This window comes from Octodon degus, unplaced genomic scaffold (assembly GCF_000260255.1).
Source record: "Octodon degus isolate 3935 unplaced genomic scaffold, OctDeg1.0 scaffold00184, whole genome shotgun sequence".
NCBI lineage: Eukaryota > Metazoa > Chordata > Mammalia > Rodentia > Octodontidae > Octodon > Octodon degus.
Window position 1 is genome coordinate 3,806,258 of NW_004524760.1, and position 22,792 is coordinate 3,829,049.

The window sequence follows — 22,792 nt, forward strand, 5'->3', positions numbered from 1 at the left end:
GCTTTCTATTGAACAAACTAGATTCCATTCCTACACTGGCACTCACCTAGACAATGCCAGAACGCCTTTCACAAGTGTCCTAGTCACCAGGGACAGCGGCACATGCCTGGAATCCCAGCTAATCAGGAGGCCGAGCGAGAAGGATCACAAATGAATCCAGCCTGAGAACTTATTGAGACCCTGCCTCCATTTTTAAAAAAGGCCGGGTCTGTAGCTCAGTGGCACAGTGCTTGCCAACATGCGTGAGACCCTAGGTTTGATCTCCAAGGCCAACATAAAGGGAGAAAGGGAGAATTTAAACAAAATAACTTTTTAAACTATAATATAAAAATACCTTTAGCTTAAAATACAAGACTTCTCTGCATTTTTGATTATTGCATATTAATCACATTGTGTAAAACTCAATTGCAATCTATTGGGCTTCTTTTTAAAAATTTCACTCACCAAATATTTAATCCTGCAAAGTTTAATAGAGAAAAAATGTAGTCTCCACCAACTAGCATCCCAATGTATGCAACAGACACATTCTGCAAAAAATGGAATTCACCGTTACACGTGAAGGATTTAGGGGAAATCCATACATAAGGCAAAGCCTAAACATAGACATTTTGATTGCTTTGCATAGTAACTTGTAAATCAAAGATATTCACCACAAGTTGGATAAATGAATAACAATTATAATGTGTGGCTTGAGAAAGATGCTGCATTAAGAACAATAAACACATTCATCGTCTCCCACTTTCAGGCTAAAGATCACACAGTTGAGTCTTCTCACATCACTGGTAGTGAGCAGTCACCACAGCGGCCCTAAGCTTGAGCAGGTGGAGACGAGGACCAGCCCCCACAGCTGGCAGACAGGGCCACTGCTGGCCCAGGCAGGCTCCTGCCAGCCCAGGAGGGCAGGAGAATGGAAAACACTGTTCTGGAAGAACGGAATCCACAACACAATCCCTGTCACATCTAGCTTTGTAATAGAGCCTGGACATGGTTGTAAGCAGTCCTTCCGGGGCTCCCTTTCCAGTGGGCAGAAAACCAAACTGCAGATTACAACGTAATCATGGATATTTGGAATCTTTCCCTCCACTTTCTATCTCATGTCTCCAATTATCCCCTCCCATTCATCCCAAATTAAAGTAGTACTTTGTTCTTTCTTTCTAAAATTTAAAAGACCTCACTCTTTTATGCATTAGGGGATCAGAAGTCGTAAGAAGAGGCCAACACACCCAGCTGAAAACCCCACAACCTCCATTTCTGTCAGCAGCAACAGCAAAGTTAAGCTCCGCTTCTGCAGCACAGCTTGGACCTCAGTCCGTCCCCAGCTCAGTGTCCACCGCAGGCCCCACCACTTACCTTGATGGCTCCAACCACAGCCGTGGTCAGGGCCGAGTTATAGTGACTGCACAGAACCGTGGCGAACATCAGCAGAAACCTGGGTGAGGACACAGACACTGAGTATGCGGCTGCTGGCCCCATGGTTGGAACAGCCGAGTGTCAGCTGGTGGCCTGTGCACAGTACTTTAAGCCACTTTAAACAAACATCATAAATACTACAGGGCCCTTACTAGTGGAACCTTGGTAATGGACTTATTATAGGACATAAGGGAGCTCTGCTCCCTTTCTTCTGTTTCCATGAAGTAGGGTTAAGGAGAGGGAATTTTCCTCAATGACCTGGAATTCTTTGCTTCACAATATGCAAGAGTTTAACCTCTCTGTGCTTGGAATCACCTTCACACTCAGCACACCACGGTGCCCAGAGAGGTCCCCAATCCACAGGTGTGAGGTGGGCCCAGTCCTGCAGGATTCCAAAGCTCATAAGGATTTCCACACACAGCCAGAGCTGAGGACTCAGGTGTTAGGAGGGAAAATGAGACCAGCAATGACTGGCTTTGGATAAAACAAATGGCCATGAGTGGCTGCCACTGTGACTGATGCCCTCGCACCCTATTACCAAAGTTAATGCTGGCACTTAGCACTGACACTAAACATTGATGCTGGCTTGCCCATAGAATGACTCTAGAACTACAGGAAGCAGTAGACAAGAAACCAAGTACACAAGTAAAGAACACAGAATCCAGTCGGGGTGAGGAAGAGAGCTGATTCTTATCGAGTCCTGAGGGAAATCAGCTATAACCTAAGTAGGCTGGAAAACTCCACCCATCCAACACACATGAGTAAATGTCATATGGGGTGACAGTCACACCTGGCTGAGAGTGAATCTAGGAAGGAAGGTCAGCCAAATAGTTCAGCAGATTAAAGTGCCTGCAAGCCGGCACGGGGCCAGGGGTTCAATCCCAGGCCTGCTGTGCCGGCCCTGCTCCAGGGTCTTGCTGAGACAGCAATTGAGACTGGGTGTGGTGGCACACGCCTGTAATCCCAGCTCTTGGGAGCCTGTAAACAGGTGGATCACGACAACTCCGACCTAGTAGTGAGATGCTGAACACATTCCCTAAAATACAAAAAAAAAAAAAAAAAAAAAAAAAAAGCACTCTCTGTACTCTCCAAAGGTACAGAGAGTACCTAAGAAATGAGGAATTTTAAAGCAATGTCCCAAGTAGGGGGCATGAGCATTGTTCCCCGCGACAGCACAGCCAACTGGACTAGGGAGAGCTCAGTGTATGTGGGACCTCGGCTGCTCTTCCTGCTGGGCTCCAGCACCCATATCAGATGCTGGGCCTGACCCTGTCACTGTCACCAACAGAATCACGGTCAGGGATCTTCAGCCTCTGCTGGCCCAAGTATGTTTACTACCAGGGATGGCAGAGGGGAAGAGACACAAAGCACATCAAGCTTCTGGTTAGGCGGAAGAGTAAAGCTAATTATGAATTTGAATTCTGTTAGCTCAGATGATGAGTGCATTTGTTATTTGGGTAATTGAAACAATTTCACAAGTCCACAAACCTTCGAGGTTTCAATTTGAACTGTGTAACTGATATGAGCCTTGCAATTTTAATTTGAGAAGCCTAAAAGTATCTTTGTAAAAAAAAAAAAAAAAAAAAAAAAGCCTGCCCTGATGAGTGAAGGTGTAGCTCACAGTCAGAGCACTAGCCCAGCATGCGCAGGTCCTGAGTTCAATGCCCAGCACCGAGAGGACAAGGGTCATTAAGTGTCTAAGGGCGCCATCGCTGAGTGATGTACTAACTTTGTTAGTCACCCTTAGAGGTTGGAAGAGCTCAGGAACTATCAGGCAGATCACGATTATAAATGCAGTTTCCAATGTTTATATCTGTTTGATTCCTTAGGCTGTAAGAGGAACTGTGTATGGTAAAATCATTTGGAGAGTTTAATCGGTGAACCAGAGTTAATAAGCCAGGCATCAAATTATGAGAGTCACTGTCTTTGTTTTTTTGTTTGTTTGTTTGTTTGTTTTTAATTTTATTTATTTATTTGTGTGTGTGGCCAGCTCAGCCCACCAGGGGGTGGGGCTGGCTGGCATGTGGTGCTGGGGGATTGAACCACGGTCCCTGTGCTTTGCTAAGCTTGTTCTAAGTAGGTGCTTTAGACCACTGAGCCATCTCACCAGCCCACTGTCTTTGTTTTTATGGAAACATTATGAAGTTTGTTGACAGAACCTTAGTATTTAGAAGGTGAACTTGGAAGCTTAAGAAAAATCTAAGTTTTTCAAGTTGTTAAAGTTTTAATAATTGACTTGTTAATATAGACAATGATAAGTAATCCTATTGTTTCATAAAATAAAAGGATCAAAAACACTCAATCGAACCTCACTGTGTGCTGACCCTGCTGGCCTTGGGGTTCAGGGCCCTAAGGATCCGAGACCAGGGAAGCTCAGATGGGCGGCTCCCCCTCAGCCTTCAGAAACCTCAGCATGATTTTCAACCAAGCCCAGCGATGCCTATTCTTTACTTTTGTCAAAGAATCCCAGCCCCAGAATTATAGTCATGTAACACGGAAACCCCCTCCATCTGTGTGGAACCAGCCTGCTCACATTCAGAATTAGCAGAAATGGGTCTCTGGATCTAGGACTCCAGATCCACCTTCTGGGAGCATGACAAGGACTTTCCTTCCCTCAGCAGCTGCACTGAGCCAAAGGTGGAAGAGGACCCCTCCCTAACTTGCCCAGGTGAGTGCAAGGCTGAACAGGTGGGCTGCACTTCTCCATGTTCCCACTAGATGTCGCCAGAGAGGACAAATGGAAGCCACAGGATTCAAAGGAGTATTACGAAAATGATTTTTAAGGAAACAGGATTTACTTTTCCATGCAAATAAGTAAGATACCCTGTGTTGAATAAAAGCAAGACTTACAATTAAAAGCATCTTCACCTTCATTAACTCCATGCTGGGGAAACCACATAACTTTCAACACAAAGGTAACCACTACTTCACATCTGTAGCAAGAGTTTTGGGTTTTTTTTTTTTTTTTAATGTTTTTTGACACAGGATCTTGCTGCACAGTTCAGGCTGGCCCTGTGCTCACTTTTGTAGGTCTCGAGCTTGTAGTGATCCTCCTGTCTCAACCTTCCAAGTGCTAGCATTATAGGCACGTGCCACCATGCTGGGTTCCAGCCTGGCACAACATGTGGCACTGGGAATTTAACTCAGGACCTTGCACTTCCTAGGCAGGCGCTTAAGCCACCAAGTTATCCCTCCAGCCCAGCGGCTACAGATTAATAAAATGCAAACAGATCATACATGCTGCTGAGGCCTGAGTGTTTATTGCCTTTACGTATTCTGAAATCATTATTCCATTAAAGAAATTACAAGGGCCAGCCAAATAGCTCAGCAGATTAAAGCACCTGCAAGCAGACACAGGGGCTGGGTTGGATCCCTGAGCCTGCTGTGCCGGACCCGCCCCCGGGGCGCACTGAGATGGCAACTGAGACTGGGTATGGTGGCACGCACCTGTAATCCCAGCTCTTGGGAGGCTGTAAACAGGCAGATCACTACTAGTCTGATCTAGTAGTGAGATCCTAAACACCTTCCCTAAAATTAAAAAAAAAAGAAAAGAAATTACAACACATGTATTTGGTGCACAGCAGACAACAAAGGCAAATAGTATCGTTGATGGGGGCTTCGCGGTGGAGACCCCAATGGCCGAGAGCCAGAACCCCCTCAAAGGACTCTTCCTGTTTCTAAAAATGGCACAAGCACTTGGGAGGCTGAGGCAAGAGGATGGTTGCAAGTTCAAGACCAGCCTAGCAAGCAAAATGATCTCAAGGCCCGCCTGAACCACATAGTCAGACCCTATCTCAAAAAGACAAAAAAAAAGAAGTGATTCACTGAGGTCATATGGCATGTTTGTGGCAGACACAAACAATTCCAGTCACCTACTTTACTACTTGCTTCTCCGGCCACTGTACAGCAGTGTATATGAAAATTCAACACTATGTTCAGATCACAAGAGGCCACTTTTACACTCCTGCCACTCACAGCCTTTCTAGGCTCCTAACTCCCTCCCAGGGCCATGGAAGGGACAATTCTCTCCCACAAGGTAGGCCATATACTTTAATCATTCTCCACTTCCTGCCTTGGAGCTGGCCGTAATGAAATTCTCTAACCAATTCTGATACCAGATCATGAGACCCATTTCCAGGATTCACGCCCGTCTATGCAACAAGGCCACCATTCAAACCCACAGGACATGGCTTTGCCTCAGGTTATCGAAACATGGGAAGGGGGACAGAAAGGTGGACAAGAACTGACTCAGCCACTACCCAGGACAGGTCAGACCCCAGCTCCACCGGGGTGACTGTTCGCCTGCTGGGGGCCTTTCCACATCTCAGCCCAGGTGTCTTTGCATCCAGGTGCATATTTGTCATCTTTAAAATATCCTCCACAATAAGCCCATGAGAGCATAGAGTGCCCGTGAGTCCAGTGATTCATTCTAGCAAATTACCCAAAACTAAGAATGAAGACATAAGAACCCTAATTTTTGCTTGTCCGTCAGGAGAAGTCTGAATTTGAGGGCTGAGCCCTCAACCTGTAGGATCTACTTCTTCCTGGTGGACAGTGACAGAACTGCACTTCATTAGGTGAAATTCAGCTGATGTTTTTTGATGGAACCAGGGATTGAACTCAGATCCTTGCGCTTGCCAGGGAAGTACTTATTCCACTGAGCCATCTCCCCAGCCCCTAGCTGATAGTTTTTGTTGTTTAGTGCTTTGTTCTGACTTTGGTACTAGGGATTGAACCCAGGACCCTATCACTGAACTATATCTCAAGCACTTTTTTTTTTTTTTTTTTTTTTATGAAACAGAGTCTCATTAAGATGCTCAGGCTTGGGATCCTCCAGCTTCAACTTCCCAGAGTACTGGGACGACAGGCCCCTACCACTGTACCCAGCCCTTCACATCTTTTAAGGTCACAGCAGTGATCTCTGTTGTGAAGCTATAGTAGGACAAACAATCTGACTTTCTTTTCTACTCAGGATCCAAGCGCAGTATTTTCTTATAAGTCCAGACCTAAAGAATTTCAGGTAACCTCAGCTTACCAACCTGTGGAGGTATCTTGTGCCGACCCCAGGAGCCCCTGTTGAGCCCAAGATGCAAAAGCTCAGAGGATGGACACAGTACCTCTTTTGAAGCACTGACTTTCCTCTGAGGTTTTCCTCATTGGGGCAGTGTAAAGGCTCACTCCCTTGACAGGTTCTGTTGCTCTAAGTGACATCAAACCTCTAAATGATACATGAGAAATGTAACTCTCAGCTTGTGAGATGTCAGATGGCTAAATTTATACTCCCCAAGATGAAGAATGAATTTTAGGGAACCACCGAGGCTAAGAGTAGGAAATATTTATTGAGAGGGAGAGATACAGCTCCTGAGAGAGAGGAGGGATCCAAGTGGATTGCTACAAGCTCACTTTACAAAGGAAGTATTAGAGCAAAATCACAAGGTGGGTACTGTGTGGGCTAAAGCTATGATCAACCAGTAAGAGTATAAATATAGCCGCTTCGGGAATGCTGATCCAGTGGGGAAGCAGGTCCCATGGTAAGTGTACACAGAAAGAACAAAGAACTTTTCAGGAAGGGTCACCCACTGAGGTGACGGATGTCTACCTACACTGTATTGGACCAGGTGTTATCACTTGTCCTCTGGGACGTATGGAGGCCTGGGCATTCCGTCTTTGGGGCTCGGCTCCCACCAGACCACCTCTGCTCACTGTTGTAGTATGGTTTTCTCCTTTGTACTGACCCTCTTGAGGGCTTAGCCCTATCTGCCTGCCTGTAAAATTTTTGCATAGCTTAGTCGTCTACACAACAAGGTGTCACCAGAAACATTTTCTCTTACACCTGTGTCTTCAGAGATATGACCTAAAAATTCATACACGGAACACTGTTTGTGCTGCGAGTAGGGAAATTTGTCATCTTCAGGTTGTAATCCAGGAATCTATTACTGCTTCTGTAGGATCAAAGGATCTGATGCTGGGTAGATACGGGGCAGGATAAGCCTCTTGGGACCCAGAACTGGTGCCTGCTGCCAGAAAGAATGAACTGGAGCCGATCATCCTTAGAAAGCTTAAGAAAAGACCTGCAGAGCTAGCTTTCAAAAAAACCCAGGCTGTGAATTTTAGTCTATATTTTGCCTTTGCTGGCACTTAATTATTGTAGCCTCTACAGTTGCACTGACCACCTTGCATGCTGTGCTTACAAAGCCCTGGTCATACAGGAACCTCCTCCACATGCTGAGACCTTTACCAGACTGGTAAGAAAATTGAATGCTGCCCTTTCACCGTGCCACTGGCTTCCGAACATGCTTTGGTGGCACGTGATAGTTATTTACTTATATTTTACCTGAGAACAAGTATGGTGGTTGAAAAAAGCAAGTTTGAAATACAGATCTGAAAGCAGTGCAGTTTGCCGAGCAGCTGAATCTGGCTCCTCTGGGGTCCTGCCCCAGGGTCACTGAGCTCTACTGAGCCTCTTCGGGAAAGAAGGGGCACCCAAGCCAGGGCCACCTGCCCTGAAACACAAATACATAGTCAGAGGCCCGGGATGGCTTCTACTGTCTAGAACACGCATGGTTGGGATCAGGCATCGTATCCTATTTCTTCTAATCTGCAAGAAAGTGGGATTCTGGAAACGACCATGCTAAAACTGCAGTGTGTTCCAGAGCTGCTTCAGAATTAAAAGTTGATCCCCAAAAGTAAAGCATATGGCAGAGAAGAAAAACCATGGAAGCCTTGAGCTATAAGTCAGGTCAAATATTCCAGAGGATCATGGAGCTACACAGTTTGCCACAGGAAACAGAAATGTTAATGACAACATTTCTTATTGAGCATTTGCTACGTATTTAGCACATCCTAAGCCCTTTTCAGTATTAAATCTTACAATCTGCATAACTTGATTCTATTAATCAGCTACTTGAGCTCCTCTATTCCACTTGAGGCTCAGAGAAAAAATCCAGAAGTAACAGCCAGCAAGCTTATCCAACCCTAGGCCATCTGATTCCAGCACCGGGCCATTAAGAACCAGCACTATCCTAGGACTTCACTGCCCTCATGAGAGCCACGTAAACACCTGAGATGTATCCGGATTTTATCCTCAGAATGGGACAAACGCTAAATTGTAGTAATTTCATCATGTCCACTATTGCTTGACTATTACTCTACCTTCATGAAAAAATGACTGGCCTCAGAAAGGTTTCTGGCAAATCCTGTCTTGAAGGAGTGAAACCCTCCCTAGAGGGAGCAATTAAGGGGAGAAGCAGCTTGGCTCTGCCAGGTCCAGGGCCCCAGCTATAGTTAATTAACTTTAATTAACTACAGGGTGCCCCTGCCACTATGGAGTAAAGTACAAAGGAGACAGGGGGAGGAGCAACATAACAGAAAACTCAGATATATCCCCACACCCAGAGAGGCACACACAGAGATGCACATGCGCACATACATGTAGTGTATTATTCTCTATGTGGCTGCACTGAATGTCCACACAAGAAAGCCAAGCACAATGACAGCTCAATCAACAAATCCCATACTTCCGGAATCATCAGATACAAAATCTAGAATAGCTATCCATGGAACAATTAAAAAAGTCAAAAAGTACAATCACAAATCCCTCATGAAATAGTGTTGAAAATGAAGAACTCAGGGAAAAACCCTGGAACTCTCATAGATGAAACATAAATCAGGTAAATAATCTCTAATAACCAAATAAATGTTGAATCAGATACAGCTAGAGAGAGTATTAGGAAGTGGAAGATATACATGCATGCTGAGTGCATGCTGAGTGCATGTGACTACAACACTGCAGTTAGGGCCAAGTTTGACTAGAGAGTTGATCTAAGAAAACATACTTCTTTTATACATAGTAAAAATTGTAGTCTTCATAATAAAAATAAAAATAAGGGACATAGTCACCTGTCTCATAGGAAAAACATGTTTTGCTGAGGAATCCCATGAGACAATGATCCAAAGACCCTTTCAATGTGCGTAAATACCAGAGCTGAATCCCCCAGGCTTCCAACAGCAGCAGGCGTCCTCTAGGGATGAAACTGCAGTGCAGGCAGCGTGGTGCAGGGAAGAAGAGAGGAGGCTGGGGTTCCCTGTTTATTCTTTTCATCTTTTGAATTACTAACTAATTCTATCACCTCTTCAGGCCAAAAAAAAAAAAAAAATCCTCATTTTTAGAAGATTAAAAAGGACACATAGCCTCTCAGCAGAAAAAATGCCCTCAAAGAAGATTTCAGAGATAAAAACCTCCTTGTGGGATTATACATAGCTTGGACACCTCATCTCTCCTTGGACATCTCCCTGCATGTCACAGGCATAGCACTACAGCAAAAGCCTGTCATTGTGTTATAGACAGCTAAGTTAGGTAGAAACATTACAGTCAATCAGACCAGGCGAAGCCCTCCACAGAGCCAGAGCACAAGAGGAGATACACTGAAACTGGGGGAAACAGATGCCTCTGCTAAGGGCCACACCTCAAGACAAAAACTGAAACCAGTAGGGACCAGGGAGATGGCTCAGTAGAATAAGCGATTCCCTGGCAAGTGTAAGGGCCTGAGTTCAATCCCCGGATCCACAAAAAAAAAAAAAAAAAACTGAAACCAGTGTACCCACATGTTTCCCCCAAGATAAAAAAAAAAAAAAAAAAAAAAAAGAAAAGTATCAATCACATTCAGCACACCACGAAGCATGCACAAGACTTTGGGTTCCACCCCCAACACCACAGAAATCCAGGAAGAGTCGCTGACCTCCCGCTTGCTCGAGGAAAAGCTGCCCTTCTGTTTCACGCCTACCTGCTTCCTCACTTGCTTACCCATTTGCTCCCCATTTCATCAATATTATCTGAGCAACTCTGCTTGTAATCTCACTGACTGACCGTAGTTTTGTGCCACCTCATGCCCGCTTTGGGATTTCTCATTTTTCCTCATCTTAGGGAAAAACAGCTTACCGTGTAGTTTTGCTCTAGAAAAGGTCAGGTCTTTGGCAACCCACTCAGGACTCCCTCTGTCTCTCTCTCAGGCAGAAGCTTTCCTTCCTAATACACACATTCTGCTCTTAACCTCTATTTTTCCTAGAATTAATTCTTCACTTTTGGAGAACACAAACTCATACCAGACATATAGCAGGTTGGGTGTTTCCCCTGTATCAACGGCTGCACATTCATTCATATGAAAATTTTGGAAAATTAAGGACACAGTGAAAACAGTACTACACTGGAGAGGTGAGCTGAATTCACTGTAGACAAATTTTCAGGTAGCAATGACGATGTCGTATTTTTTACTAGAATGGGATATTAGTGCTTACTCCTGCCCTTTTTATCTCCCCAGTGTCCTAGGTCCCAGGCAACCCCTCACACAGCAGGACAGTGTCCTTCCCATCTCCCCAGGCAGTGGTTCCAGGACCCCCAAGGATACCCAAGTCTGAAGTTGCTCATATATAAAATAGTGTGAGATTTGCATGTAACCCACCCATACTCACCTCCTGAGATTTGTATGTAACCCACCCATACCCACCTCCTGAGATTTGCATGTAACCCACCCATACCCACCTCCTGAGATTTGCATGTAACCCACCCATACCCACCTCCCTGTGAACTGTAAATCTTCTCTAGCTTTTCTAGAAGACCTAAGATAGTGTGAATGTTTCACACATAACTGTTGTGCTGAATGATTTAGGGCAGTGGTGGCAAACCTATGGCACACATGCTGCAGAGCGCTGTTTGTTGTCACCGAAAGCTCTGAAAGGTTTGCCATCCCTGACTCAGGGAATGTACTTTTCAGAGAGAAACAAAACGGACTTGACAGAGCAAAACAGAAAGAGGTATAAAGTTACATTTCACTGGTCAAGAGACACCATGGGACTAGACTTCTGTTTTCTGTGGTTTCTTACCCCAAAAGACAGGACAGAAGAAACTGCAGGATAAAAAGGATATTCTTCCACTCATGGAATTCAATTGCCTGTTATTAAAAAGAAAAAATAATGATTAGATAAATGGCACTGTGGATTAATCTTTTGCTTTAACCAAACCATGTTTTGGTACAGGAATCACTTTGCTATACCACACAAGAGAGGTCCTAGGCCTTCCCTAACAGAAGGTCCAGTTCTTAAAGTCTTGGGCCATGCTCGCTGTGTGAAGCTGTTCAAATTACTTTTCCTTCCTGCACCTCAGCATTGTTTTGAAAAATGGAGATTGTTACAAACAACTGCTCCCTTAAAATGCTGGCATGAGGACTGCATGCTTCAGCTTCACTGGCGGCCAGCACAAAATGATAGCTATCGGTGCTGGTACTACTATTTACCTCACAAATCTTTGCTAATTTGTAATGATAAAATCAAGGTTTGATTTACTTTTTATAAATAATCTTTTAAAAAGAGTTTATTACTGGGGCTAGGGAAATAGCTCTGTGGTCTGAGCACCTGCCTGGCAAGTGCAACGACCAGGGTTCAATACCCAGTACCAGATGCCATGCCTGCCCCCAAATGCCAGCCACTGAAACCAGGTGTAGTGGTACACGCCTGTAGTCCCGCCCTAGGGAAGCTGAGACAAGAGGATCACTACTAGTCTGTACCATAGCAAGACCCTATACCAAACAAATAAATAAATAAGTTTTTTTTTTTAAAGATTGAAAAGAAGGGCTAGCCAGATAGCTCAGCAGACTAAAGCGCCTGCTTAGGCAGAACACCAGTGGCCAGGGCTCAATCCCCAGTATGTGCTGGCCCCGCCCTGAGGAGACGCTGAGTTGGCAACTGAGATTGGGCAGCACACCTATAATCCCAGTGCTTGGGAAGCTGAAAACAGGAGGATCACTACAAGTCCGATCTACGAAGCAAGACTCTGGAGACCCTATACTAAAAAAAAAAAAAAAAAAAAAAGAAAGAAAAAGAAAGACAGACAGACAGAAAAGAGTTTACCAAATCAACAATGTTGGCAAGAAAAGTTCAAGTTTATAAACTGTTTTCAAGAACTTGCCTCATGGACAAATACATTACTAGAAAACAATCAAGTAGCTGAAGTTGAGAAAATGATAACAGAGTTTAAAGCCAAGTTTCTGCTTCTCAGGAACTTAATTCCTTACTGAGAAAATAAAATTAACCCTTTTGAAATGGAAAAAAAAAAAAAAAAGCAGGAAAACCAAAAATTTTTCATGTATACCTCGGCTGCCTTGAAAAACAGTATCAAGGGGCTGGGGAGATGGCTCAGTAGAATAAGCGCTTGTGTGGTAAGCATAAGGGCCTGAGTTCAATCCCCAGTTCCACCAAAAAAAAAAAAAAAAAGGAAAGAAAAACAATATCAAGATGACTCAAGACTGTACATAAGTATGCACTCCATACCATCACTGGGACCACACCATGTTGGTACACACCCATAATCCCAGCACTCAGGAGGCTGAGGCAAGAGGCAACCTGTAAGGACAAGGTCAGCTGGGCTCCATAGTGCATTGAAGCCCAGCCTGAGCTACATAGTGAGACCTTGTGTCAACAAACAACAGCAACAAAAATGATTGGCTCAAAAAGTTCTGTTCACTTTCTCTTAAGCCGTAATCTGTTAACCAAATTTTAGTAACTCTATACATTTAAACATATTTATATCATTTAAGTTTATAATTAATTTTTTTTAATAAAAAGGGAATGTTCTACTTAATAAAACTCATATTTTGTTGGCATTGATTTACTAGTAATAATGTGCCTACTTCTATCAAAAAGATACACATTAAAGGTTCAAGACTGTTGAAACTGGTTGAGGGGTACATGGGTGGTACAATTCTCTATGCTTTTGTACAGGTTTGAAAACTTTCCTCATAAAACAATTTTTTATATGCTTAATTGTGGGCTTGGGGTACAGACAACTGCTAAAGCTCATGCTTAGAACACAAAAGGCCCCGGGTTAGAGCCCCAGCAACACACACGCACACATATGTGGGCACAAGTAAACACAGATACAAAAGATTGTAAAAGAAACAAAATCATAATTTTAAATCTGTTTTATTGAGAAGCTCCAGGCCAATGAAGGGGTTAGAAAATATCCAAGAGAATTAAAGCCAAAAAGATGATGCAAAACAAAGACCAAAAAGGTCAGAAAATAGTAAAATTGTGGGAATCACTTCTCTGACATTAAAAGAATTTTTAAAATAGAACCAAAAAAAAAAAAAAAAGGCCCACTTTTTTTTTTATGTATTTGGCTGCTTCAAGGTCTCATTACTCAGCTCAGACTCATGGTGATCTTCCTGCTTTCAGCCTCCCCAGTGCTGGGATTACAGGCATGTGCCCCTACACCTGCCCAGACTCTGTCCCGCTCAGCCTGCCCTAGGGGCAGGGCCGGTGCAGCATGTGGTACCGGGGATCAGCCTGCATTCCCTGTGCTTGCCTAAGATCACCTAAGCAGGTGCTTTAGTCTGCCGAGCTATCTCACTGGCCCAAGCCCCATACTTGAAACCAAGGACAAAAAGAACATTTTCTCAAAGAGCTAGAGACATTTCTGCAAACAGCAAATACAAATTATATATTCCTGATACCAATAAAAACACTGACAATTATTCAGCAATTTTCATTAAAATATGTAGATTCTTGCCAACCTAAGTTTTTATACACTTTCATTTCTTTTATGTCTTTAATAATAAGTCTGTGAAGCTGGCAGTTTCAAAACTAATGCAGCATGATGGTTATTTAAAACAAAGTAATTAAAGATTAATGATAAAGTACTTCCTTTAGACTACTCTTGATGTCAAAATTTGTTTAAATATGAATCTTTTTCATTTTTCACTTTGGGTCTGTTTTCAATGAGTTAAAACAAAGCCCTATTTTTCTTAACCCCTATTTATCTGCTGTGAAACACCAAATGGACCTTGGACCTTTTCAGAGAATCACATAACTAAACAGAGTTCACCTCAGACTATTTTCCAAGGGCCTGACTGGTCCACAAAAGGAGCTGATGGTCCTGACTTTGCTGATTAGAGGCAGAATGAAAGTCCTGTTAATAAGTCTATCAATGGTATGAATGTGGGGTCAGGACAGCCCTCATGCAGCACAGGGCCACATACACAGGTCACTGTGGTCTCTGGTCCTATCCGCCTCTCATGCCCAGTCACCAGTCAGCAAGGGAAAAGGACACACATTCAATTTCTCCTTCCTCGAGCTAGAGGACTCAGTCAGTGTTTTGCTTCATTGCGCCAATCAGCATTCAGGTCAATGAAACCAAGCTTGGCAAACAGTATGAGACACTGTGCACACAAAGTCACTTCTCTGTGTTGTATTTCATGCATAATTTAAAATGGAACAGACGGCACACACAGTGACCCAAGGACACTGTAGGCATCGACACTGCGCCCCTTCAGAATGGGAAACTAGGGCAAGAGGAAGAGCACTACGGAAACTGTGCAGTGTGCTTTCTACTGCGTGAGTGTTGCCTTCACACCACAGCAAAGTTTGGGAAGTCAAGCCATCTGAAGATGAGGCTCTTGTTGGCACATGCCTATGCTCCCAGCTGCTCGGGAGGCTGAGACAGGAGGATCACTTGGAATGATCCTTGGAGACAGGAATTTGACAACAGCCCGGGCAATATAGCAAGACCATGTCTCGAAAGACAGAAGTAGTAAAATAAGTAAAATAAAAGTTTTAAAAAGACAAGGACTTGGGGGCCGGGGAGATGGCTCAGTGGCAAGTGCAAGGGCCTGAGTTCAATCCCCGGTTCCGCAAAAAAAAAAAAAAAAAAAAAAAAAGACAAGGACTTTCTGTTAGGCCTCTTTTTGTAAACTAGAAGAGTTAGATTATAGCTTTTCACCAGTGAAGGAAAGGAACACTCACTTTTCATACACAAATAGAATAGTTGATTGGGTTTTTTTGTTGTTGTTTTGTTTTGCTTTTTTGTATTTTAACACAAAGAGTATAGTTGAGACTGCAGCTCAGGGTGTGTTTCTAGAGCAGGGTGCCTGACTCTGTCCCCTGCTGTCCTCAGGAAGTTACTTGAACTCTAGCTCTGAATTCCATTCCTGCGAAATAGGGATGATGACAGTGTTCTCCTCTGAGGGCCGGTGTGGGAATGCAGTGAGACAGCCACAAATAACGCTTCAAAAACATCCCCTGGGAATCTTAGCATCACCGTTACTCTTCACCAGAAAGCAGAAGCCTTCTGCGAGGCGACCAGGCAGGCGGGAGCAACTTCCGGAAACGCCTTGACGAGCTGCGCACAGCAGTGATCTGATGCGGGAGCGCGTATCTCTGGCCCTTGTGCTTGCCAGGGAAGCGCTTATTCTACTGAGCCATCTCCCCGGCCCCTGCTTTACTTTTAAGGTGATTAAAATCCTGTTTCTGGCCACTTTGTCATTGTTCCTATGGGGAGATACACTTTATTCCCAAATAGGTTTTCCAAGAGCTTATAGGAGCCACATGATTTTTATTCCCCATAATAAGTATAAAACTGAAGTTACTACCCGGGCATACTGAAGCACACCCGTAACTGCAGCACACCCATAACTGCAGCACCCCCATAACTGCAGCACCCCCATAGCTGCAGCACTCTGGAAGCCTGGGTCAAGATAACTAAAAGTCCAAGTCCAGCCCGGGTAAGAGCAAATTAGCCCCTGTCTCAAAATTAAAAAAAAATCAAAAAGGTATAGGGATGTAGCCTATGGCAAAGGCCCTGAGTTCAATTCCAAGTGTCACAATCAATCAACTGAAAAGTGAATAATTACATACATATATTTTCCCTATGAAAACTGTCAACATTTCCTTCTCAGGGATATAATTTTGCTGCATCATCACATCAGCAAAAAGAAAAAGTAGGAGCCAGGTATGGTGGAGCATCACAAACTCAAGACCCACCTGGGCAACTAAACAAGTTAGTGAGAATCTGTCTCAACATAAAAAAAATTTAAAGGGCTTGGATGTAGCTCAGTGATGAGAGCCAGGGCCAATCCCCAGTACCACACACAGGGGTGGCAGGCAGTGCTAATCAAGCTCAGATTTGTATTGTTTTCCAAAAGTTTTAAATTCCAAGTTCTGTCACTACTTACTGCTGCTCTCCAATTGTCTACAGAGAAATATTAATGTAAAGATAGCATGAAAGGATCATTACAGTTATTAAGCTTTTTCTTTTCTCTTTTTTTTAAATAATATTTTATGTGTGTGTGTGTGTGTGTGTGTGTGTGTGTGTGTGTGTGTCCAGCTCAGCCCACCAGGGGGCGGGGCTGGCTGGCATGTGGTGCTGGGGGATTGAACTGTGGTCCCTGTGCTTTGCTAAGCTTGTTCTAAGTAGGTGCTTTAGACCACTGAGCCATCTCACCAGCCCCTTCTTTTCTCTTTTTTGAGACAGGGTCATGAATCCCCAGACTCAAGAGGCGCTCCTGCATCATCACCCTAGTATCTTGGACCACAGACGAACCCGGTTCTCAAGCCTGGATTTTATGTGCCCTCCTGGTGAGCCAGGCTACTTTTACACTTTTTTTTTTTTTTAATGTAGTTAGTACAGGGTCTGTAGGCTCTACAGGGTCTCGCTATACAGATCGGACTCATAGTGATTCTCCTGTTTGCAGCCTCCCAAGTACTAGGATTACAGGCGTGCGCCACCATGGCCAGTCTCAATCGCCATCTCAGCACAGCCCAGGGGCGGGGCTGGCACATACACTTTTAATTTCACTCGCACCAAATGCCAAATATTGAAATTAGAGAAGCGAGCTAAATAAGACTACAATGACTGTCACCAGCTCACCTGTTGCAGGTCTCCGGTGGAGACACTAATAAGGAAAGTGGGGATAACCATGAAGCAGGCATTGTAGAAGAGCACCCCATACTTCCCTAACTCCTGCAAAAAAAAAAGAAAGAAAGAAAAAGAAAAGAACAAAAACTCGTCAACTTTAGAAATATAAAGCATGAGATTTTCTGAAATTATCTGTACAACTATCCAAATTAGAATATGCATTCTCACCACCTCTGATTGAAATATTTTCAGCAAATTTCTGTTGTAAAATGCTGCATTGCAGTTGTGCTGTGATTTTTGAATAAATATTTGTTTGACACTGAAAACCACGGATAAAAGGGATAAAAACAGAAGACCTCCAGAGTTCGCTGTTTCTACCATTCGAAGGTTTTCCTAAAGCATGCGATGCAAAATGCAAAATGTGAAACAAAATAAAGATTTCAAATATTAACATACACATCACCTTGAAAGCCTTTTTCCCTCCACTGAAGAACAGCCTGTTACGTGTTTACTCTCGTTAAAGAGGCCACACCACAGTTCCCAGCAAAAAAGAGTGACATATTGTGGTTTTTCAAAAAGCAACAACTCTGTCTTTGTACAACTGATGCCATTAAAAGAAACAAATGGCTAGAGGGGGGAAAAAAATCACTTATGGAAATGAGCCTGCAGCTAGAATGAGCTCTGTCACTGCACACAAAGATCCTGGGACAAAGAGCCCATATGCCGGGTTCATCTGAGGCTTCCGGTGACAGCTGGGGTTGGGGCCACCACACTTTGTGGTGAAAAGAGCTGTGCTGGAGGACCCCACACAGTCACCACTCCTGTCACTTTATCCCACAGACAGGAAACTGTGGTTTGGAAAAGTGACAGTTCCAAGTACCATGGCCAGTGAGGAAAAAGAATTTGCCTTGACTGACAGACAGACGGATGGACAAATTGATTGACTGACTGACTGACTGACTTGATTGATCAATTGATTGATTCCTCCTGAGTGAGCATGTAAAACAGGGACATCTTGGGAATGTAACTTGGTATTAGAGCACTGGCATACCATGTAAGAGGCTGTGGATTCTATTTCCAGCACCACAATGAAATAAAGAAGTAACATCTTTTTCCCCTTATCTAATTCTCTCCAAAAGTTTTTCAAGATTAGGAGTAACAAGGATTTATATACACCAGATAATTAAAAAAATATATAACTGATGGATCATATTATAATAAATCATACATTAATGTACAAATTCATTTTCACTTCCCCTGTCATTTTGGGGCCAGCTGGAAAAGTCTAAAAGCTGTAAGAGGGAAGAGCTGGTACCTTGGGGTCCATTTTCTGTTTGGTATAAACTCCATTTGCTGCTGTAAAGATGTCATTCAGGAATACAAAAATATAACCTTCCAAGTTAAAAGCAAGGTCAGAACTGAAGGAAGAACACAAAACAGGGATGATCATTTAGAAACTGACAACCCTGCCTCAAAATCCCAAGCAAATCCCTGTGCAGTGCTAGTAACAACTTTTCTCTCCATGTGTCCCCTCCTGGTGGCAAATGGTTAATGCCTCTGCTCTGCCTCCAGACAAAAACAAACCCAGCCAGTGGGGGGGGGGGGGCTTCAATGTAATTAGCCCTGAAGACGCAGGTACCTTCCCTGTCTTCCTTTCACTGCTCAGCCCTTTGCTTACTGTCCTAAAGGAGCCAAACACCAATACAGCCCCTGGAGACAGTGAGGAGGGACTAGGCAAGGAGGGTTGTGTGGGAAGCCAGGCCCTACGTGGTGCCCAAACAGTGCCCTGTCATCACAAGACAAACGCGGGCATCAGTCTGTGCCACTCTCCCAGAGCTCCTTCCTCCCCATAATTTGGAAACATCTTCTTGTCAGTTCACACTTTACATAGAAGAGCATAAGTTATAAAAATGCTTGGAAGGATACAACATGGAGACAAAGATGAGGAAGGATAACTGGTATGTTATGTGGCCATTCACCTGCACTTCATCTTACAGAGAGATCCTGACCCTTGTCATACTTCATGACAAGGGTCATACAAAATGGCCAGGAAGAAAACAATTTTAATCTAACTTGACTTCAGTACCCAAGAGTTTGCAAATTTCTTTACTTATTTACCATTCATTGGTTAATTCACTCACTCACTTGTTGAGACACTATCTCACTTTGGTGCTCAAACTGGCCTTCAACTGCTGGGATCAAGGGATCCTCCTGCCTCAGCCATTTAAGTACCTGGGACTACAAGTGCCTGTCATCTAGTCCCCTATGCCTGCTAATGTAACCAACAAAAGTCAGACCTGAGGCCTTGTGCAGGCCGGCCCAGTGCCCTACCACTGAGCTCTATCACCAGCCCATGAAATACAAATCTTATTAGTCTTTTATGTGCACAGAAGTCCATGAAACAGTAAAACTCAGGAGTTAAGACTTAAGAATGAGGACTTAACATTTTTAGAAAGGAAAAACATTTTAGCTTCCAGGGACAGATAAATTGTGAGGCGTGACTAGAAGCCATAGGAGGGAAAATAGTGCACCAGCAAGGTTACTTTACAGTGCATTTATGTGGGAGCATCTCCGGCTCTCCCTGTCCAGTACAGAAGGTGCTCTCCTCTTCCTGACATGGGAGATGGAGGTGTAGCATAGAATGCCTCCCCCAGCCGGGATACTTCAGCTTGTGTTCATCTCCCAGGTAACCTCCGGTTCACATCAGTTCCTGTTACAATTCCTGTCACTTCTGTTTCCCAGAACTGGCTAGTCAGGATGATGCACATTATATTAACCAATCCCCAACCTACAAGCCATCTGCCTCTGTACATCCCCTTTACAAGCCCATATAAGCTCCCTCCCTGAGTGCCAGTTGTGGTGGTGTACACCAGTAATTCTAGCAGTCTGGGAGGCTGAGGCAGGGAGATCACAAGTTCAGATTCAATTTTGGCAATTAACAGCTGAAGGAGACTCTGTGGAAAGCCCTGGTTCAACCACTATTTCTGCCAAAAAAAAGAATTTAATACAAGGAATGAACCAGAATCCTTGAGTCTAAATGAATTAACATGTCAGGTTAACTGAGATTCCTCCAACTTCTTCTTCACTGGATTCAATCAAGAAGTCTTTTTTATATATATATAATTTTTACTTTATACCTGAAGAAAGGGAAGAACAAAAGGGCAGAGAAACAGCTTACAAGGGGCAGAGCTCGGATGTGAATACAGGAAATTTAACCGCACTCACACGCTGGCCAAGTCTGAGCAGCTGCTTGCAAATGCAACCGTGAAGGCTGCATTCTGGCTTGTGTCTGTGAAAGCTTAGGGTAGTTGGCTTGGGCTGTGCTGGCTTCTATGGAAAACATACAGGCACATTTTGCCCCAGTGTGGGCTGGTACACCAAAACACTTAGGGACAGCATTCAGCCACTGAAACAGTGAATGCCAAGGTCTCGCAATAGAACAGGCAACACACAAGAACTCTGTAGATCCGTTGTGGGGTATGCGTGTGCGTGTGTGCATGTGCACATGCGCACTAGAGATTAAATCCAAGGCCTTTTGCATGCTAAACACACACTCAAACACTGTTAAAACTCTAGCTCAAATGTGTTAGCTAGTTAGTTAGTTGGTTATTTAGTTAGCTAGCTAGCTAGTTATTATTCGGTATGGGGACTCAAACCCACAGCCTTCATACTATGTTCACTCCCAGTCCCTTTTAAGACAAGGTCTCACTAAGTTGGCAGGCTGGACCCAAACCTCACTCTTCCTGTTTCAGCCTTCAAGAGTGCTTCTAGTACAGTTGGGCCACTACTCCCAACTCCAAATCTGTTCTTTTTAAGGAAACATGTAAGAACTTCTCAAGTTAAAGATTTTTGTGTCGACTAGGGGTTGCACTCAGAGCCCTGCACGTGCTAGCCAAGCACTGCACCACTGAGTTACAACCCTCAAGTAAAACATTCATGTTGAAGACATTCGGTAACACCCATAAATAGCTGAGTGTTTTGTTTTATTTGCACACAATAACTATACTAATGGCTGGTAATGTTTACTATACATATTCTCAGAAGTGCTCTGGCCTACAAAGAACCCAGTTAGAGTCTCATGGGACCCCACGGATTCCACTAGCACAACAGATTTGTCACTTAGTTGTTCAATTCAGCTGCAGCCAAATGGAAAATGAAACCCAAGGATGAGTCTGGGCCTATTGTCAAACCCACAAAGAAGTCACTGAGCAGAAACAGAGCCAAGTCTTACCCAGCTGCCACAATAGCCCCAAAGACAATGGCGAAGACACTGACCACGATATCCAGGGAGTGCTGCTTCCTGCACAGGGAAGCAAGGTGGGGAGGGAGGGGCAGGAGAGAACAATAAAAACACAGACCAACGTAACTTTCATAGTTTTATAACTGAGCCCCAATAGCATTTAACATAGTCACTAAAACTGTAAATTAAACCAAATTTAGTTTATAAGCAGTTTTAATAATTGAATTATAAAGTAATATCTCTGTGCTCAGCAGAGAGATGCTGGAACAAAACCAAGAGACCTAGCTCGAGGCCTGGTTCCCATGGGCCTAGATGGAGCATTAAAGGAATTTAAAAAGGTAAAATTCAGTGCTGAAGGTTAAATCAGCAAACCATCACTAAACTTCATTGTTAAGTAACTATATCACAGCAAAATCCACAACTGCCTTCCTCAACATCATCTTTATAGGAAGTTCTTATACCAATAGTATGAAAATTAACCTATTCTAATGTTATAATCATGGCATCAGAATCACTTTCCTTGATATTTTACACTCCTATCGTGTTAATGTACAAAACCATTTTTCTTCTGTATTCTAAAACTAGTGTCTATTCCATGGGGCTCAGCAAACAGATTTTTATCTGTGTTGACATGGTTGTTTCTCTTTTCATAATTTTATATGTAATTTTCATAATTTTAATAACATGTGTTCTTTGTCTAATATTAAATGACACTTTTAAAAAATCCTTCATTGATGGTTAGTGGATCATGGAAATAGGCAACTTATTTAATTCGATAAATTAAACAAATTTATCAGTATTTGCCCTCAGTAATGACAACTAATAATTCAAATCAACTACCTGCAAAACTGGCTGGTTGGCAAGAATTCACTGGATAAAAATAATGCAGCGGTAGGACCATACTGGGAATGGAAGAGAAACGAAAAGTGAGATTCACCTAAGTATGACGGTCTCCAGGAGTAGAGTAAGCGGAATAGTAAACTTTCTGAGCACGGTGAACATCGGCAAGCTGTCGGGAAAAGATTCCAGTGGGACGTCAGGCAACCTGTGTGGACTGGTCTTGGTTTGAACTTCTGCATTTGTTCACTAAGTCCACTAATTTTCCAAATTAAGAAATAAATCCTTATAATTATGGTCAGCTGATATCCAACAAGTGTATCAAAAGAATACAGTGAAGAAAGAAAAGTCTTTTCAACAAATGGTGCTGGGTCACCTGAACATTCACATGCAAAAGAGAGAATCAGAGGCAGGCCTAGGGGTGCCTACCTGTAGCCCCAGAATTCTGGGAGGCAGAGGCAAGAGGATCAAAAATTCCAGTCCAGTCTGGGCAACTGAGTTAATGAATCCTTGTCTCAAAATTTAAAGCAGGGGTGGGGGGAAGCAGAGATGTAGATCATTGCAAAAGCCCTTGGTTCAATCCATAGTACAGGGGAAAAAAGGAAGGAAGGAAGGAGGGAGGG

At 43.5% G+C, this 22,792-nt stretch overlaps 1 protein-coding gene across 7 annotated transcripts in view; it reads right to left on the reverse strand.

The window, feature by feature from the left end:
- Positions 1-22,792, reverse strand: part of Slc35d2 (solute carrier family 35 member D2) — a 59,208-nt gene that overhangs the window by 1,315 nt on the left and 35,101 nt on the right. For 3 of the 7 annotated variants that reach the window (XM_023704006.1, XM_004643828.2, XM_023704009.1), the window contains 7 exons: positions 22,270-22,341; positions 21,324-21,392; positions 18,408-18,510; positions 17,105-17,197; positions 11,290-11,357; positions 1,351-1,429; positions 445-527 (listed from right to left, as the gene is read on the reverse strand). In XM_023704006.1, coding sequence (XP_023559774.1) covers positions 445-527; positions 1,351-1,429; positions 11,290-11,357; positions 17,105-17,197; positions 18,408-18,510; positions 21,324-21,392; positions 22,270-22,341 — 567 coding nt within the window. Of the gene's footprint in view, positions 1-444; positions 528-765; positions 923-1,350; positions 1,430-11,289; positions 11,358-17,104; positions 17,198-18,407; positions 18,511-21,323; positions 21,393-22,269; positions 22,342-22,792 lie in introns of those variants that run through there. The other 4 variants (XM_023704005.1, XM_023704010.1, XM_023704007.1 and 1 more) reach the window with 4 other exon arrangements.